At 36.0% G+C, this 21,373-nt stretch overlaps 1 protein-coding gene across 3 annotated transcripts in view; it reads right to left on the bottom strand.

Moving 5' to 3' along the window:
* Positions 1 to 4,347: 4,347 nt before the first annotated feature.
* The window catches only part of FKTN (fukutin), a 43,983-nt gene continuing 26,957 nt past the window's right edge, over positions 4,348 to 21,373 (bottom strand). The window contains exons 9-12 of one of the 3 annotated variants that reach the window (XM_045563105.1): positions 21,003 to 21,132; positions 18,226 to 18,359; positions 16,593 to 16,720; positions 4,348 to 5,745 (exon numbers count right to left, since the gene is read on the bottom strand). In XM_045563105.1, the coding sequence (XP_045419061.1) occupies positions 5,532 to 5,745; positions 16,593 to 16,720; positions 18,226 to 18,359; positions 21,003 to 21,132 (606 nt within the window). In that variant the 3' untranslated portion in view covers positions 4,348 to 5,531. Of the gene's footprint in view, positions 5,746 to 16,349; positions 16,721 to 18,225; positions 18,360 to 21,002; positions 21,133 to 21,373 lie in introns of those variants that run through there. The other 2 variants (XM_045563103.1, XM_045563104.1) reach the window with 2 other exon arrangements.

Genomic DNA, 21,373 nt, shown 5'->3' on the forward strand with positions numbered 1-21,373 from the left:
TTCTAAGTATATAGCAGCTTGGCTGGCTAATGGGTCCCTACATAATCTCTGTATTAGGTTGGGTTAGGAGTGATGGGGGAAGGGTCATTCCAGACTAGCAAGTAGTTCTGAGGATATAGAAGCAGATATTTCTCATTAGAAAATTTATACTTGTCTATGTTAAGCACTGGACCTGTACAAAAGGTATCACCATTGAATTGGTCTGTTTGACATATAAACTATAATTAGGATTTCATTCTGATGTGGAACAGCTTAAAATGGCATCACATACCCTGCTTATTTTTGCCTACTTGAGACAGAAACACAAATTTACGGGAAGAAAGTAGAAATGAGTATTTTCAATTCTCCTTTGTTAACACTGATACAGATAATCATCAGTATAGACAATTAAATGAAGCTAAGTATTCCAAGTTATTTTCCTCTTCAAATCATGGCTTATATCTAATTTCACTAATAGGGAGCTGAGGGTTTCCTCTAGGAAAAGCAAGAATATTGAAAAAGAAGTCCAGGGTAGAGCTGGCACCACATCTAGAGAAGTACAGAGAATGAATTGCTTGGGATCAAGGAACTAGGTAGCATATGGGATAATATAAGGAGACCCGAGGAGATAACAGCTTGACCGACAAAATGATAGCACAAGTTCTATTTAGAGAAGGGGGCAACCTGGTAATGTCTCTGAGTTCATGAACTGTACAATTTGACCTTTTATGACTTGATAGAATAAAACTTATTTTTCTTAAGCATGTTCAGTATGCAACCTTCTGAGTAAGGCAGTGTGTCTTGATCCACAGTTTCTATAATCCTATTTGAAGAATAATTAGAGAAGAAACATGGAACTAGGAAATGGTACATTTCTTGAGTACTTAATCTTCAGCCTGAAGAACTGAAGAACTGTATATTTCATTTAATCTTCCTAAAAGTCCTAAGAAGTATGTGACATTTCCCCAATTCACTAACGTGGAAATTGAGACCAAGAGGCCCCCTACCATAAACCCCATATGATGAAGCCAGAATTCAAATTCAGATCTTACTCAAAAGCTTATGGTCTTTTTATGCCAACATGTTGCTTCTGTAAGTGAAATGTTAGAGGTGACCTCACCCAGGTCTTAATGATAGAGGAAGACAAGAAAGAAGAAGTGTCCACTTCTTCAGAGAAATTCCTTTTGACTGTTTAGTGACTGGAGTTTTTCCATGTCTTACAGCTGTTACAACTGATGATTATATGTTAGAAGGTGAGAATATGGCACTTTCCTCTACTAGGTTTTGAAGGGAGATTTCCCCTAGGGATTTATAACATTTAGAATAAAAGAACTGTGCATTTCCCAGAAGATGAAACTAGTGGAAGGCTTAGAAAAATCTCTAGCCATAGGCTCGTGGTATTTGGTGAGATTTTAGACTAAAGTGTTAAGAGCTTGTTCCAAGAATGTTTTCCAGATTTAGCTCTGATACCCAATCTATAAATCCTTGCCTATACAACATCCTTCTTATATATGCCATTTTTTTTTTTTTGATACAGAGTCTCGCTCTGTCACCCTGGCTAGAGTACAATGGCATGATCATAGCTCACTGCAACCTCAAACTCCTGGGCTCAAGTGATCCCCCTGCCTCAGCCTCCTGAGTAGCTGGGACTACAGGAGCATGCCAACACACCCAGCTAATTTTTCTATTTTTTGTAGAGGTGGGGTCTTGCTTTTGCTCAGGCTGGTGTTGAATCTCTGACCTCAAGCAATCTTCCTGCCTCAGCCTCCCAGAGTGCTAGGATTACAGGCATGAGCCACCACACCCAGCCCCCTATATGCCATTTGACAGCTGTATAAGAATAGACACAATGGTTTGGCGTCACAGATTTAAAAAGGAATGAGCACAATCTATTCTTAACTACTTGCATCTATAAGAAAGTATCTATATAAATAATTAAAACCAGTCTAAATACTTGACACTAGATACTGCAGTCTCCTTTCCTGTCAAGCAGATAAAAAAAAATCCTGAAAACTGCAAAGTGCTTCAATAACATCTACCTATTGTTCTCTTTAGTGAAATAGACCACTACTACCAGGTAAAGATCCTTCAGGAAGAAAAGGGCTTGACACAGAAAGAATCTCATGAAAGTTACTTTAGGAAGGGGAGGGACTCTTCAGAAACAGGCATTTAACAGACTGATACTGATGTTCCCTTGGGAAACAGAAGGGTAGGGTAGCAATGGGGATGCATCTTGAGCTCAGGAGAATCAGGTATCAAAGTCTGACGTCTCCAGATGTGAACTGTCTTATGTTTTGCAGATAAGGCAACAGATAATGGTACGAAGGCAGCCTAAGAATTTTGGACAAGAAGGAAACACTTCTCCTTGACCTCTTTGTCACCTCAGGTTCTGAAACGGAATGAAAAGATACCAACCAGGGAATGGCAGAAATAACTTAAAACTTAGTCTCACTGAGGCACTGGATAACTTCTCTGCCAAGCATATCAAGCAGAGTTAAAGATGCTTTGCCATATTGCAAAACAGACAATGGACTAGAAGTCATGGCACTCTTGGGTTATAGTCTCAGCTGTTTCTTGCTCAGATCACTCCTTTTTTGGATTATTTATTTAATTATAAAATAAGAGGGTTAACTCCTATAAAATAAGATGCTTACAAAGTAATAACTCATAAAATAAGGGTTATAAGGATTAACTCTTGTAAAATAATAACTCTTATAAAATGAGAGGGAGAACTACAGAGGTTATGGCCTTTTCTAGCTTTTCAGATTCAAAGGCAAGATGATTTTCACCTAAGTTTTAATTTGTTTTAGGAGAATTCTGGCAAACATTTTGCCACGTAATGGTCACATTTCAGAGTTTGTAGCTAAAGAGTCAAGGGAACCTGCTCTCCCACTGCCCAGCTGTCCTTTAGGATGTTCAATTTTGGGAACTATGGTTTTATTTCAGGGGCCAGAAGTCAGTAGCTGCAGCAGAGGAGAGAAGGACAAGTCCTCCCTGTTTAGAGGACTGAGTGGCTACCTGGTTGTGAAATGAGAGGGATCTTGCCTCTCAGGATCTCTCTGGAGACTTCCATGGGTGTCTAACTACTGACAAGTTAATATAAGAAGTCTTCTCCAGGTAAGCCAGGCAAACTGGACCTGAAAGTGGTCCAATTAGGAGACTGACTGTTAGAATCCTCAGGTGAGGAAAGAAAAGTGATTTGATAAGGTATTGATGGTGGAGACACCTGACCTAAGGTCTCAGCAGAGGACAAGTGTTAAAAAGCATAAGAGGAAGTATGGCTGAATCAGTATCAGAAGCAAGCCTGGACTTCACATTCTGGGGAAAGGTTTTCACTCCCCCAAGTGAGGGTGGAACCCAAGAGCTGAAACCAGAAGCCTGTGAAACCAGAAGGAAGATAAGAAAGGCATTTCCGCAGCCAGTGGTCTGTGTAGGGAAGGCTATATAATCCCTCCGTCAGTGGGGCCAAGGTATCTTAAATTTCAGATACTCCAAGACTTTGTATTCCAGGGACAGATAAAAGAAAAACAACCTGAACAGGAGTGGGTAGGATCTACTGGCAAACAGTGGGAGTCCCAGTTTGAAATGGGCAGAAATATGGAGCGTAAGTACTTCTAGATGCTGACACAAGCAAATGGTCCTCATCAAGCGGGGTGGATTTTATTGAAGACCACTATTATTATCTTTTATATTGTTTTTGAGCATGAAAAATTAAATTAGGGAAAGCTATTTAGAATTTGGGAATGTATTCTATGGACTGATTTTCTAGCAAAGAGAAAGCTGATTAGGATGACCTGTTATTTTGGGACAAGTTTACTGATAATCTATCAAGGTCCTAGAAAGCCTGCTGACATTTAAGAAAAGACCCAATGATTTTACATTGAGAATGCATCATAACAGAAGAAGGCTGTTGGTTATCATTCATTAAAGAAAGTTTTAGTGTTTTTAAAATTTGGAATGGGGTAGTTTTAGGTTACTTTCTCTTTTTTTTCCAGGAAACTGTCAGCCCATTCCTTCAGACATTCTGGTTTCCATTTTTGAGACTCCTATTATTCTCTGGTTTTAGAGGAAAATCTGCCAAGCTGGTCCAGAAAGTAGTCCTAAGCAGCACAGATAGGACATAAGACTCAGCTTCCTTTCCCAGACAAAGAAAAAGGTAGCAGCACTTATTGTGCCTGTATTTCTCTTTACCTCTCACTTTGAATATATCATTCAAGTGAGGAGTGAAGACACGGGGGAGGACAGAGCCATCTCAGCCCATTCAGGGATGTATCTTGAGGGGGAAAAAAGAAAATGGAGTGTTCTAGAATGAGTGGTACTTGATAAAGTAGGGAAGTCTGAGTTTTTACTTCATTAATATTCAACAGATTGAACAACTATGGATGGATACAAACTTACAAACACTTATAAACACTATAATCTGGGGTGGGTTAAATTCACCATTAACTTCCATTTTGGAGACCTGATGTACTACTGGAAGAGGAGAAGGAACAGGTAGATTTACATGCCATTTAAATTGTACATAGCCCATAAATTAAAGACATAGAACTGTAATTGATGAATGAATACAATAAAGAGTACATTTAGAAAAATCAGAGGTATCTCTATTAACATTTTAGTGTTAATATTAAGAGTATAAGAATTACAAATTCAGAAAATATAAAATGTCCATGAATAGCTTATATTTTTACCTAACAAAGTGATTGAGAATAAAATAAGAAAAATCAGTTTTGTGAAACCACGACTTTTTCAAAACCATGTGTGGTAGCATGGTCTTATTTGAATGATTTGTCAACAAGTACCATCAGAGGTTAGTGAAAATATTCTAACAATGGCTGGAAATTTAAGCATCACACAAGCATAAGCTTACTTCTCACTTCAAATATGAAAATAGTAAGTGTATGGAAATTTACTTACCTCGATAAAGCTAGAAATAAGTTCTCACCTTCCCTTATAGAATAATGCCCTGAACTCTAAATCAATTCCACATCAGATTGCTTGTAAAATCAATCTGCTACCATCTATTCTTGATACCACCTAAACTCTGAACACTTGAATATTAACTCAGACTCTACAATCTTAAAAGTAGCACTAATGTACTAGTTTAAATGCAAAGAACAGGTATGGGTTATTCTTTTTAACTTCCTTAGCTTTGCCTGGTGAACTCATCTTCTAGTCCAAACATTACTTAACATTTTTAAAACCCTTACAGAACATATGTTCTACTTGAGCTCTTCAAAGGGTGGGGGTGTTTCCCTCAAAGGAAAACTGAGGTGTTTACCAAAAAGAGGGGGAAAAGATGCAGGCATTTGTCTCATTCATCTCTGTTTCTCCACTGTAATCTAGCATTGTACTTGGCACATGGAAATTCCTCAAAAAATATTGAATGAGAGAAGTAAATCAGATGGCTCAGGAGTTAGGACTCCCTATGCTTTCAAGCTTGTCCTTTTTTTCCTTTGGCTCCTGCTTATGTTTGACAAATAGATGTGTCTTTTTAAACAGTTATCCACCTTTTTTTCAGGAGGGGAATTCTCCCATTTCAACCTAGTATCTCAGTATAACTGGATGACCTCATCCCACTCAGAAATAGGCCAGATTCCATTGGGCTGCACATTGGGAGGAGAGTGCTTCCAGTCCCATGTCTTTACAGGAATTTTCCAGGTCTTACCATAGTTGGCCTCAATGTATTCGATGGTTTCACAGGGCACATGAACCTTCATGTCCACAAACTCAGTCCAGCACAGTGTAAACTTGGGGAATAGGTATCTGCAGCAAAACAGAAGCAATGTGAGGAGGAGTTAGGTTTCAACAGTGGAAGGTCTAGCTAGGGAACTCAGCTGCCAGTGCATTCTTGACTGAAGGACAGCTCTCTCCTACTAGAAAGCTTTGGGAATAGAGTGGATGTGTTATTGTGTTTGTCCATAATCCCCTTCCTCTTCTAATGTTAACAGCACCTTAATTTTCCTTTCCTGTTCCAAGTCCATATGGTTGAGGAGAGGCTGACCCCAACTCGAAGCTCCAGAGATGGGTAAAAAAGACCCAGGCCTGGCCAGTGAGTTATAGTGATTGGTTCAGGGATAAAAACATACCCAAGTTAAGCAAATCAAAGTCAGCCTTGGGATTTCTATTGGAACTATTGGAAGAAGAGGTATCAAAGCAAAAAGTTGCCAAAAGATGGAGGAAAATGATCATATTTCTTTTCTCTTATAATCTGGATTTCCCAAGGATATACAGTAAGCATGACTCCAAGCTGCATTTCCAGACTTCTCCCTTGGTTCCATACCTTACATGATCTTACCTGTTGTTTCTGCCTTTCTTTCATCTCAAACCCTAAAAAACATATTTAAACCAGCCCAAGGAATGTTAGTTATAATGAATTTAACTATATCTAATGTAGAATTATGTCAATTAGTAGGTAAGTTTCAGAAATTAAACCAAAACATGTTTCTTAAAGGTACTTGGGATAAAGTAAACTAGATTCTATATATTACAAAGGAAAGCTAAAACTAGCAGGTCTGTTCAATTTATTTTAAGTTTATACTGTAGCCCTATATTCTGCATTGTTTTTTTCTGAGAAATGTTTCTTCTCTTCTCAACATGGGAAGAACTTTCAGTAATGAGATTTGATTTGCAACAGCAGAGATCACAGGAGTTTAAAATATTGGAGGATTAAAGAAAGAACAGGGAAAAGCCTCTTTTCAAAATGGAATCATATTGTAGAAATGGGATGTTCTCCAAAGAAAGGTCAGTCCTTATACATTCTGCTTTTGGATATCATGTTTTACTACCAAATGAAAAGGAGAGGCTGAACAAATTCTGAAGAAAGCAACAAGTCCCTTCTACCCAAACCCAGTTAATGGACAATCCCAGCTGGCTTCTGTGAAAAGGCAGCCACAGCAAATCTCATAGCTGAGAAAGAAATAAGATACAGCTTAGCCCCACCATCTGCTGGTCCCAATTTTACTCTGCACACTCATATTCATGGAATTGCTTATTTTGTCATCAGACATTTCCATCCATCACCAGCTTCCACCCTCCCTAATCAGATGCTGGTCAGCAGAATGTCCACCTGTCTCATTCTATCAAGTTGACACATTAAAGTTGAATTGAGGCAGAAATCATGGTCTGTCTAGTAACACAGGCCAGGAAACAGCTCTCTCTTAAATGTTAGCCTCTACAGTCTCATCAAAGAGCTAAAAGAGAGAAAAATAATAGATCTAGGATAGCCAGGGTATTAGAGAATACTGCAAATTTTTATAAAAGCAATGTTTTGAACAACTGAAGGATTTATGAACAAAACAAAAACATTTTAAATAAACGATGTGAGAATAACTCAAAGAGAATTTAACTCAATGTTAATTTTAGTACCTAAACAGAAACATCTCAGTATTTCCAAACCCAAACTCTTTGTGATTTTCTTTTCCCCAATTATTTTTCAATCCATTCAGCAAAAGAACATCCCAGCTTACTAGGAGAAGAGGAAAGATAAACAAACCATAAAATGTGAAAACTGATTGTAAAATCGGACTGTGGAGAGGAAGTGGGGGTGGAGTGGGGGGCAGTAACAGAACAGCACATGCCATGCACCTGTCCAGGCTACCACTGAATAACGATTAAGACTAAAATACCCCATGGGTCTGCAATGTTACCTTGGCTTTTAAAGCTGAGATTAAGTTCAGCCAAACAGTTTGTACTTTAAGGCCCTGGGATGGGATCCAAAGTGTAAACAGATTTAAATTTGGACTAAGGCAACCTTAAATAAAAATATAAATTTAAGGAATGTTATTATCATAAAAAATCCTTTCACCCATTTTCAGTTTCATACCACTTTTACTTCATTTCATTTTTATATAAAACAGTAGTTAGAATTAAGAATTAGTTGGAGTAAGACCATTTTTTCCCTCACAGATGTCCTTAAAATCTATAAAATTTAGCAGTTGGATACAAATAATTTCATCAGGTTAATTACAATCAGTTTAAGCACAATCTATGAACATAACTGCTAAGTGAAAAGGAAGTTCTTCCACCGTCCTAGAAGAATGCTATGTTTATTATCACTAGTTAGCTTGGCTCAGTGAGATAGAGACATCATCAACTACAACTGAACCTGACCTTTTTAAAAATAAGCTTTGTGTTAAACTTTAGAGCTGGAGCAGCAGAGCCACTTTTTCACAAGAATTTCCTGCAAAACAACACAGTTTATTCTCATTACCAATTTTGTCTTCTCTTTTAGCTCTTAATTTCTTTTTCTTATGTTATTCCAGTGCCTAAGCCCTCTAGCACTGTGGTCCCCAACTCCCAGGCCTTGGACCAGTACCAGTTTGCAGCCTGTTAGGAACCAGGCCACACAGCAGGAGGTAAGCGGTTGTGAGCAAGCGAAGCTTCATCTGTATTTACAGCCACTCCCCATAGCTCATGTCACCGCCTGAGCTCTGCCTTCTGTCAGATCAGCGGGGGCATTAGATTCTCAAAGAAGCTTGAATCCTACTGTATGTAAACTGTGCATGAGAGGGATCTAGGCTGTGTGCTCCTTATGAGAATCTAATGCCTGATGATGTGAGGTGGAGCTGAGCTAGCACTGGGGAGTGGGTGCAAATACAGATTATCATTAGCAGAGAGGTTTGACTGCACAGAGACCATAGTAAATCAATTGCTTGTGGACTCATATCAAAACCCTATTGGTGAATGGCAAATGACAATGTAATAATAATAGAAATAAAGTGCACAATAAATGTAATGTGCTTGAATTATCTCGAAACCATCCTCCCCACCCCCATCCATAGAAAAATTGTCTTCCATGAAACTGGTCCCTGGTGCCCAAAAGTTTGGGGACTGCTGCTCTAGCATACTGTTTAATAGAAGCAGTGCTAGCACACATTCTGTTTTTCTCTGATTTTAATGAAAAGGCTTCTAAAGTTTTATCATTAAATAAGATTGCTCACTCTATGTTTTTGTTATATTCCCTTTTTCAGTTTAAAGAAATTCCAGATCACTTTTAATTCAAGTTTGCTAATAGGTCTTTTTTTTCTTTTGGTTAATTACAAAATTTATCAAAACTTTTTAATGTTATCTATTGAAAGAATTATGTAGATTTTTCCCCCTTTAATATTTTAACCCTTTAATGTGAAGAATTACACCAACCACAATATTTTATAATTTCTACTATGACTTCCTTTTTATGCATAACTTATTAAGGAGGGTGTTTTAAAGTTTCCACACATCTGAAAGATGCATTTTAATTGTCAATTTATAATTTAATTCCATTGTGGCTATAGAATACTATGTATTGAAATAACCATGTAGTTTTTTCCCCTTTAATCCATTAATGTGGAGAATTATACAAACACACACACACAAAGGAATAATTTTATTAATGATTTGAAAGTTATTAAAATTACCTTTATGATGTAGTAAAAAATCAACTTTAGTAAATGCTGTGTTTATAGTTGATTAAGAAAGTATATTCACCATTTGTTGGGTGAATACTTTTATATGTATCAAAAAGATCAAGCATGTTAATTTTGTTCATCTCTTTGATATTTTTACTCATTTCTTCTTTGATTGAACCAACAGGTGTTTTTTTGTTTTTGTTTTTGAGAAAGGGTCTCACTCTGTCACCCAGGCTAGAGTGCAGAGGCATAATCACAACTCACTGTAACCTTGAACTCCTGGGCTCAAGTGATCCTTCCGCCTCAGCCTCCCAAGTTTAGCTAGGACCACAGGCACACACATTCGTGCCAGGCTGATTTTTTTAAAATTTATTTTTTGTACAGACAGGATCTTGCTATGTTGCCCAGGCTGGTCTCAAACTCCCAGCCTCAAGCTATCCTCCCACCCTGGCCTCCCAAAGTGCTGGGATTACAGAAACGAGCCACCATGCCCAGCTGTTATTCACATTTTATGGAGGAGAAATTTGAAGCTCATAAGATCATGTGAGTGACACAAAGAACAGAACTCAAATTTGAATACAGATTTTCTAATTCCTGAGCTCACTCACCTAAAATCACACCTGTATAAAATTTATAAAGCTTAGATATAGAAGCCTCTACAAAATAAATGTCTAACAAATACTTATAACAAGGTATTCAAAATGGACTGTAATATTTTAAAGCTGGATTTTGAAAGGGAAACTGGCAGGGAGGGGGAAGATATGTGTTTGGTAGTACTAAAAACCAATGGATGCTAACAGAAAGGTAATAATTGTTGGTAACTTGCCATCAATGACTGGTTTTATGATAGAAGATACCTTGGGATAATGAAAAGAAAGTGAAAAAAGAGTTACTCAAAGGAACTATCAGGAGAGTCATGAATGACCATAACTTAATGCAAAACTCTCAATATTATATAGCAAAGTAAGCACACTCATTCATTGTTGGTGACTATATAAAAATTTGTATAGTTTTCTGGAAAGGTAATATGGCAATATGTATCAAAACTCTTTAAAAGGCTCACATCTTTTGATTTAGTAATTCTACTTCTGGTTATCTATTCAAGGAATACATAATCCTTTAATAAAGCTTTTAATTATATACACAGATGCTCACAGAATTTTAATTTTAAAAAGTGGAAATAATCTAAATATAAAAATAGTTAAGTAAACCTATTATTAGGACATATTTCTCCTAAGTCTACCTAACAAACTTTTCTATTTTTAAGCCACACTTCCTTGCCATTGTTTCTAGATATGGTTGATTTGGTACCTCAACTATAGATTATATATACTTTAATTACTGTACTGCTGATAGAGTACTTTAATATTTGTTTTATGGTCTAGATTATAAGATCCTTGAGAGTAGAAACTAAGTGATATTCACATCAGTATCCTTAGTACATAGCAGTTAGTAAATAAATGGTACAGAAATGGAGTGATACATTACATAGGAGCCACACTTGAATGGGAGTGTAATCCACAGAGGATGAATCCAAATTTCCTGAAGATCTATCCAGTAAGCAGAAATTGCAAATATCAGAAGGTATAAGGAACCCACTACTAGCCCAAGGATTAGCAGATTTCCTATCAGTGGAAATAGCAGTAGCTGTATTACCCTGACAATGTTTTCGTGGAGGGAGTATTAACAGTGTGATAGAGATCATGATGACACCAATACAATGATATAAACCTAGATCTGAGTCTTAGCTCTGCCTTAATTTCCTCATCCATAAAATAAAGGTAATGATAATAAAATCTCCCTTATAAACTTGCTGTGATGGTTAAATGAGATGATACATATAAAAGCTTGGCATAGTGCCTAGCACACAGTAAATATTCAACAAAGTTAACTATTATTACTACCTCTCAGACTTCTAGCCTCTAACCACATCAGCTGATTCAGATGGGAAGGAAAGAAACAACCCAAAGAAACCTGGGCAGCATCTGTAGGAACTGTGAAGTTGAAGAACAAAAACTTCACACCCTGGAGGCACAGTTATTATATTCATCACTTTTTAATTCTAGTGCTTTGGACTCTGGAGAAAAAAGTAGATATAAAAAATCCAGACAATATTTTAGAATGAATTTGGATTTTAGATAAAGGAACGGCTTCAGGTAAAGAAGAGAAAGACTGAGAACTAAAGATGGAATGAGTATCATAAGACTTGGGAAGAAAATGCTTAACCAGAGAATAACTAATTCAAATTACTACTGTGCTGAAAATGCTATGCTTTGTGCCAGTGCAGCACAGTAGTAATAATAACAGTAATAGTAACAATAATACAGCAATGACAGTAGCAGCAGCAGCTAAAACTTATACAGTACTTACAATGTGGCAGGTAGTGTTCTAAATGAATTGCATGTATGAATGAATTACATGTATTCACTTAACTTATTAACTCTTAGAAGAAAGCATTTAGGCTTAAGAATCAAACAGATCTGGGGATAAATCTTGGCTCTGTCATTAATGGTCAATGATCTTGAGTAAGTTACTTCAATTCTTTGAGCTTTAGTTTACTCACATCTTACTGGAGGTAAGAATACCTAACCACAGGGATAATATGAGGGTTACCCTAAGTTTATATAAATAAACTACCTGTTATTGTGCCTGATATCTAGCAGATACCCTGGTAGCTATATCTTTATATTGCTGTTAATATTATAATTATTAAATCCTACGACCAAAGACATTATTCTGTAGACATGCAGAGTAGTTTAGAAAGAGGAAAATGTTTTTTCTTCCTGAGTTCCTCAGCGGCCTTTTAAAAAATGGTAAGCATTCTATAAACTTTTCTCAGAATTGACTATGCATGAATTAAAACAGTATTATAAAGATAAAAAGACCCTTAGAAAAAGTAAGGAGGTGCATTACAATTTTAATAGTAACCGTAATGTGCTGTTAATTATATTTGGTATCTGGCATATTCATTTTGTCACTAATTGTAAGGCACAATGGCAAATCTCTTTATAGATAGTACACATCTTAAAAATAAATCCATATTCTCAAACCACATTGCGGACAGTATAAATTGGGGAACCATCTTTGAAGGCAATTTGGCAATATCTGTCAAAACTGAAATGTGCCTATGTTCCCTTTGTCCCAGAAATTTGAGCCTAATATTTTATCCTACAGATAGTTTCACATCTGTGCACAAAGATATCTGGACAGAGATAGTCAAGGCAGAACTGAGGGTCATAGTGAAATATTGGAAACAACCTAAAATTTATCAACAGATAATCGGTTGAATAAATTGTGGTATTGCCATACAATGGAATAAAGACAGTACTTCTGTATATACTGATTTGGAACATTTTCTGAGATATGTAGATATGTGAGGAAAACAAAATAAAGAACAGGGTAAAATATACTACTATTTGTGTAAGGGGAGAAAGATAAGTGTTAACATTATATGTATGCAAGCATGTTTGTTTCTGAAGAGACACATAAGAAACAAGTAAACATGGTTGTCTCTGGCAAGGAGAACTAGAGATGGGAAAACGAGGGGCAGAGGATGAGGAAAGGTCTACTTTTCATACATATTCTCTATATACTTTGACTATTTTATTATGTAATATATAACCTGTTCAAAAATTAAAAATGAGAATTCCATTAAAAAGATCCTTAGACTAGCTTTAAAGGTTTTGGTTTTTTTTCCCCCCATGGAATAGTAGTGTTAAAAATACTACATTTCCCTCAAGTAAATAGTGCTGAAAAGAATAAAAATGGCATATGGCTGGGGGAATCTTCCAAAGAAACTACGCAGCCATCTCCTGTTCTTTTCTCTGCCTTTTAAGGTCACAGTAACATGATAGAAAATCTGGGACTCACACCATCTGTCCACACAGTTCTATCACTGCTCATTTCTCTTGTTAAATAATCAGAACAGTTCACACTTCCCAAACACTGCTACTATAAAGAGCAGTTAAAGCAGAATGAAAGAAGCTTTTTCTATCCAGACATGTAGTAGTTGGAAATGAACAGTTCTTTTGAGGTTTGCGGGCTTCACTTTATGTCAGTGAGGGGAAAAATTCAAGCCTTAGATGGAAATTTAAGATTTTAATACTGGCTCTAGAAATTATCTTTCTTATAAAAAAAAGTGACACTCTCATACGAGTTCTCTAAGAATACTGAGATAATTATACAGGTCTCTAATTTGTAAATTTCTCGTAAGAAGAGAAATAGTTTTCCTTCTACTACTACTATGGTAGTAATAATAGCAGTTAGTAATTACTTAGTACTCAGGACATCTTGACAGTCCTCAAAGCCTTTTTTGTATGTTAACTCTTCTAATCCTTAAAATCACTCTATGTGGCAATTTCTTTTTTTTTTTTTTTTGAGACAGAGTCTCACTTTGTTGCCCGGGCTAGAGTGAGTGCCGTGGCATCAGCCTAGCTCACAGCAACCTCAGACTCCTGGGCTTAAGCGATCCTACTGCCTCAGCCTCCCGAGTAGCTGGGACTACAGGCATGAGCCACCATGCCCGGCTAATTTTTTTGTATATATATTTTTAGTTGGCCAGATAATTTCTTTCTATTTTTAGTAGAGACGGGGTCTCACTCTTGCTCAGGCTGGTCTCGAACTCCTGACCTCAAGCGATCCACCCGCCTCGGCCTCCCAGAGCTAGGATTACAGGCGTGAGCCACCGCGCCCGGCCTTATGTGGCAATTTCTATTGTTTTCATTTTACAGTTGAGGAAACTTAGGCCCAGAGAGGTTAAATAACTTGCCCAAGGTAATACAGCTGGTAAACGTGCAGCTGGGACTCAAAAGCAAGCCCACTGGCGCCATGCCCATCATTTTTATGTTATACTATCTTATCATTTTTTAAGCTTCTAAATCATATGTTAAATTTGGCATTTATCATATCTTGAATAAATGTACTATAGAGGAAGGTCAAAAACACCTACTCCCATTCACCTAGCCATAGTGACAGTGTCAATTACATATTCATTATCTTACTAATTTTTAAGTGTCTTACAATCAGAGATTACCTAGCATAAAAGGGTTTGCTATCATAAAGCAAAATAGTTTTTTTTTTTTTTTACAATAAATAAAAGTTTCAAGAGTAGGCTCTGAGATCAGTGTCAATTTGGGGATACTTTATGACTTTGAGAAAAAGGTTTGGATTACTCTCAAACCTCCAAGTTTAACTTTACATGAAGATTCTGTCTTCAGGTAAAGATTAAAGGATCCCAGTAGAGTGTGTCAACACACCCAGGAGAAACCAATCTGAGTTTGGAATTCCTCTGCTGTATTTACAGAATACTCTTCTGTGTGCCCAATGGCTCAAATTTATTCACTGATATAAGCCCCAATCTGAGCTATTTGGTAAGGTAAATTTATGCCACTGGCCACATGGCTACTATAATAATGGCAATAAAGAGAGCAATCACATTAATAATCGTGATATTGAAAATTTAAATATTAACAATGATAATCCTCATTGCTGATAACTTGCTAAGTGCTTCATATCGTCAGGTGTATCAGGGGCAGTGTGGAATAGTGGTTAAAAGCATAAACTCTAGAGATAGACTGTTGTCTGTCTGACTCCTTCACTTACTTGTGTGATCTTGAACAAATAATACATAAGTTCCCAGTGCCTCACAGAATATCTACCTGCTAAGGTTGTTGTGAGGCCTAGAAGGGTTAACACATGTAAAAATGTTCAGAAGAGTGTCTAACACAGTAGTATCACTCAAATGTCACAGATAAAATGATTAACATTCAGAAAAGGTGAAGGCCACAAATTAGTTAGGGTTGAGCTGAGGTTTCGCAGGTTTGCCTGACTCCAAACCCCATGCTCTTCAAGTTCTCATTCTCATTTTCTCTCTTGGAATTGACGAAGAGCAACTGCATCATAAAGGAGAGCACAGTTACTCTAATGTCATTTCCATCTTTTCCAAAAAAGAGTGTGATTACAGCAGCTTTTTAAAAAAACACAACTAGATGTTAATAATGCCAATCTAACATCGTATTTCGTTAGTTCTCAGACACCTTCCCCCCAATTTTTCCATCTGTGAATCATGTGTTTTACAATTTTATTTAGCAGTGTTTTTCCTTTCTTAGTAATACATAAAATAATGGTGCATTTTATAATCAATGTTATCTTATTAATATATTCAACAAAATACCATAGCTATTAAAACCAATGAGTATCCTTTAATGATTAGCCCTCAGTCTATTTTAAAAGCATATTCTCAAGTTTGCTCAGCACATATGGCCTTAGCTCTGTTCAATCCCAATTTCTTCACTTAAACTTCACTTCACCTTAATGATCTCCTTCTTGCCAATCTTTATTGATTCCCATATAATTATCAAGCTCCCACAGCTTTGACAATAAGTTTTTTGGCTTAAGCTCTGCGCTTGATTTGTATTCTGTGCTGTGTTATTCTCTTTCTCATGACTCAATGGCTTCTAATCATAATGAGTCCTGACATTGACAAACCCAGGGACACTTGCTCCTCAACGACTATCCTTATAGGTATTCTCACTTCACAGGCATAACTGGATTCTAAGGGTAAGCTGAGAAAGCATTAACTAATAATGGAGCTATAAAAGGAAAATAAAAGTCTCAGGGCCACCCCCTCAACTCCTTATGCAAAAGAGAAGGTAAAAGCCTCGGGCACCTATGAAGAACTAGACTGGCAGATCAATCATTAAGGAAATTTCTCGCTAACCTCCCATGAGCAAGGACATACAAATTGTACCTATGTCTAGCACCTGAAACTAAAGCCTGTTCAGTTCCACACTAATAATGAATTACAAGTTTATCTTGCAGGTAACAGAACTGGAGAAAAGCCAGAATCAGACATTCTTCCACCTACCCAGGGACATCTACATAATTGACGCTTCATTTACTCCCTTATTTTAGGTAAAATGAAGATTTCTTGGGCCTCACAAGAATGCAACTATGACCTTATCAGCCCCTCTGCCCCTCTGCCTTTTTCCTCTGTCTGTATGCCTTTAAAATGCGAAGGTTCCAACTTCCCCTTTGGAAAAACAGCCAGTGTCCTCAAAATCTTGGCTTAATAAGCCTCCATTAATTGAGATTTTTGCCTCAGTTATTTATTTGGGTCGATAGAGCCTCGACAGAGATCCCCCAATGCCCATTTTCAGTTAATTCCTTATTTCTACATTCTGAAGTTTCTACAGCCCCTTTTGTAAGTACTTATTTGATTCATACTTAAATTTTTTTCCTGTTTTGGCCTGAGTGCCTCCATTCCACATGTGGTCAGTCTCTTCATAGAAGAAAAAAATGTCAAGTTTTACATCATCTTTTCCCTGGAAGGATAGTTCCAAGCTGTCTTCTACCTAAGGGGAAGATGAAAACCTTTACAGACTGAATCAAAGGAAATACATTTTTAAAAACTTTTCTTAAAAAAGAAAGAAAAAGATTCTTATGTTTTACGCATATCAAGTATTAATTCTAAGATGTAATTTTTTCAAGCTAAAGCACCTCTGAAATTGGGATGCATCAGTAGCATGCCATCATTTAATTTCTTTCTTAACTCCATCTAAAATAATGTTGCTTCTAATAATTGATGACAACTCAGAGTAAATGACAAATGGTAGTTAAATTATCACTCTACAGAGAAAATAGAAACATCCTATTCCAGAGCAGCTTTCTGATTAAAGGAGGAAAGAAACCAAGGAAAAATTACCCCCCTTCAATAACCAAGTAAAATGATCAGGAACTAAGTTTCTCATCATGGTCAATAGATAAGCACTTAAGTAAAGTGATATTCCTCACAGCCACATACATAGTATATAGATCATTACATTATACGCATTAAAAAAAAGAAGAAATAAAAAGTTATGGTACAGGAAAAAAGTCCTGAGAGCATTTCCCTGAAGAAATTTATTCTACAAATAATTATGTTCCTGTCAGACTTGGTACATCTGTTATAACATCAATCACAAAGTAATTATTTATGCCATTTTTTCCCTCCTAATTATACAGTGAGCTTCTCAGGGGTAAGAACTGTAATTTATTCATCTTTGTGTTCCAGGTGCAGAGGACAGAGCAAGACATACAGTGAATGGTCAGTAAATGTTTGCTAAATGCCTAGAGCTCTATTGCTTTGACTTTCACCTCAGGAAAATATTTTATTAAATTTTTTAGTAAACTAGAATGATTACTTATGATGATAGGAGAAATAGTTTTCTAGTGATTAAACATACTTCTATTTGCTTTGTAGGACACTGCCCTGGGAACAAGCAAATTAAGAACAAGATGACTGCAAGAAGTCATGGGCTCAGAGTATAGGAATGAAATTGTCTAGAGGGAGATTTCATCTAGCCTATGATGACCTATACCTGTTTGACCTCTGAAAAACTTGCTAAAACCTAGGACATATAAGAAATTATTTATTTGAAATGACTGTATATTTCTACACCTTAGCAATCAATGTAATATTTTCTGTTGATAATGATATCCATACCTGAGTAAACATAAAGTTAAATGACTCATGAAAAATACAATTTCAGTTAGGATGCGTGAGATTCTTACTTGATATGTTAATTATGTATTATAGAGTATATTAATTTTGTACTGTTGTCTAATATAATGGCAATAAATTCATCTATAAGATTCCAAGATTATTCTTTCCTCATTGTCAATAGAAAGCACATTTTTCTAGCTTTTTCTTAAATAGCGCAGAAATCACAAGTGGTAACAAGCTTCTGCTGAACTCATCTTGGTCAATACTGAGTGACAAAATGATGCATGCAGCGTTCTTAACCATGTCTGAGTTGCTTAATATAAACTTTACAATTGAGACATTACTTAAAAAATAAAGCTGATTTTTGTTACTGACCTTCCCAAATTTATGTTTGAGTGGAAGTCCTGCATCCTGAAATGCTAAAATAATATCAGGTTTGTAATCTTGTATAAAAATTCCTAGGTCGACATCTTTGCTATAAGGAATAATGTTGCACTGCCGATACCATCCTAAAAAAAGAAAAAAAGAGTGATACAATTTTTTAAAAAAAATTTAGGTTTGGAAAAAATTAGTCATTATAATGGATGTTCTTTGTATTAATAATAATGAATTTTACTTCATAGGATTAGACTTAAGGTGCTTTACCAAAATTATTTTTAAAAAAATTAAATCCCAAACTAAAGGCTTGGTTATAGGAGTCACCTGAACCATCTGCCTACTATTTTTACTGATCTGAGCACTCTCAGATTCCTCAAAAACTTTCATGATATATTTTAATTTGTGAATAAACCATTAGCTTTCATAATGTTAACTGGACCATCCATTTAAACAAGTTAAGTTGGCCGGGCATGGTGCTCACGCCTATAATCTTTTCACTCTGGGAGGCTGAGGCGGAAGGATGGCTTGAGGTCAGGAGTTTGAGACCAGCCTGAACAAGAGCCAGGCCCCGTCTCTACTAAAAATAGAAAAATTAGCCAGGTGTGGTGGTACATGCCTGTAGTCCCAGCTATTCAGGACGCTGAGGCAGGAGGATCACTTGAGCCCAGCAGTTTGAGGTTGCTGTGAGCTAGGCTGATGCCATAGCACTCTAACCCAGGTGACAGACTAAATAAATAAGTAAGTAAGTAGGTTAAGTTGTTGAGAATGTTTAATCATTAACCTCTAGTGATGGAGGCTGCCTTTAAGATAACACTAAAAAATGCTGAATTATTTTGCTTAACCAATATACCTTTCCTGAACAACAGTTTGTAGAACTTAGCTCTAAACAGTGCCTAAGTGATGGGTCATATAAAAAAGAAAACCAATATCAGCTTCAGTTTTCAACACACTGCCAAAAGATATTTCTAAGTGTTTATGTCTCAATTAGGTGCTATAGCACTGTTCTAAAAAAATAAAATTTATACCTTAATATTATTAAGTACTCCTGGGTCTTCCCTATCATCCTTCTAATTATTCCATACAAATTATTTTAGAAGTAAATAAATGACTACAATAAATTGCCAACTGCTATTGGGCAATATCGTTTGGAATTCTAAAAGAATTCTATCAAAGAATTATAAACTATTAAAAATAGCAAGCTCCTTAAATATCATCTAATACAACCCCCTCATTTCATAAATGCCCTTAAATCAAGAAAACTATGGGACTAAAAACTCAAAACAAATCATGACAAATGATTAAGAAGTATTTTTGATGACACACACTATAAAACAATCTTGCTTCTAAAAAGTCAAACCTTAAAGCAAATATCACATAAATTTATGAGATATACTCTTTTTTTGGCTTATTCTAGTGGTAACCTCCTTGAAAGAAAGAACCATGTGAATTTTCTACAAAGCCTGATAGATAGGGTAACCATCCCAGTTTATAACTATTGTACCAACATGATTATTAATGGCACTTCCTTTCACTCTCAAGTCTCTTGAATTGGACAAAAAATTATATGCCAACCCTACAAAAGCAGGAGCTGAATTAACTTTCACACAAATACAGTTATAATTAAGAAGGAACAAATACAATAAACTACAATTATAATCAAGTGGGAACAAATAAAAACAAAACAAAATTTAAGATTCTAAATAATTCCACATTCTAAAGAAGTTTGATCTAATGGATAGTGGACAGAGATTCAGAAATCTTTTTCAAATTCTAATAGCAACTTGCCTAAGGACTGTAGAATAGTCTCTATTTCCATCTCAGATGAACAGTGATGTTTAATCAGTGATACTGTCAATGACCTGGAAAGGGCTAGTAGAAGACTTTATGACATTCCCTTAAATCTTCCTCTCATTAGAAACTTCTGGTGCAATGCAAGCTGTTTGTATGGTGTACAAAGTAAAGATACACAGTTTTCAAAAGAAGCAGTAAGGATCTTTGGGATAGAAATAATAAAATGCTAATTTATAGATTACCTGAGAATCAATTACAGTAGTCCCCCCCATCCACGGTTTTGCTTTCCACAATTTCAGTTAGCCGTGCTCAACCACGGTCTGAAAATATTAAATGATAAATTCCAGAAATAAATAATTCAGAAGTTTTAAATTAGTTTTCAGTAGTAGCCTAACACTATGTCACAATGATGATGTCATTCACCTCACTTCATCTCATCATGTTGGCATTTTATCATTTCACATCATCAAAAGAACAAGAGTGAGCACAGTATAATATAGTATTTTGAGAGAGAGGCCACACTCACACAACTTGTATTACAGTATACTGTTATAATTGTTCTATTTTATTATTACTTATTGTTGTTAATCTCTGTATAAAACCTTTATCATAGGCATGTATGCAGAGGAAAAAAACAGTATTAAAAAAGGTTCAGTACTATCTGAGGTTTCAGGCATCCACTGGGGGTCTTGGAACATATTCTCCACAGATAAGGGGGGACTACTGTATAGTCTACATACTGTGACATAAATTTTAAATATATTACTTAGAATTTAAGGCAAACACAAACATGGCCTTCCTAACATTCTACTTCATATTTCTGAAATTAATTTCTTTAAAGAAATCAATAGATCCTTGGTCCATTTACTAATGTTTATTCTGTCTATAAATATGACATATCAAATATCACTGATGTTTTGTCATCTCTAAAGTTAAAGAGGATAAAATGACAAAAGACAAAAGAAACATAATAAGAATTTTACCTAGACAAGTTCCACTGCTCAGCCAGAATTGTACTCCCAATTTGTTTAATGTTTTGGCTGCCAGTTGCAATAATTCCTTTGCACTCTTCCGAAAGGCCATAGCTTCCACAGTGTTATCATCAAGGTACTGCTACAGATACAATAAATAGTCAGTTACTATAACCATTTCTAAACTGCTGGAAACATTTCTGTGACATCTGAATTAAATTTGAAAGTTAACTCCATATCCTTTTTGTATTATAAAAATCACATTTTATAGTTACTTTTTAGTCACACATTAAAATGAGAATATAGGAGTAGATTCTAGGAGAGACAAGTTAAAAGGGAAAGAACATAACCAGGATTCCCAAAGGATGAGACTTATACTTTTA

The sequence above is a fragment of the Lemur catta genome, chromosome 10 (genome assembly GCF_020740605.2).
Source record: "Lemur catta isolate mLemCat1 chromosome 10, mLemCat1.pri, whole genome shotgun sequence".
Taxonomy (NCBI): domain Eukaryota; kingdom Metazoa; phylum Chordata; class Mammalia; order Primates; family Lemuridae; genus Lemur; species Lemur catta.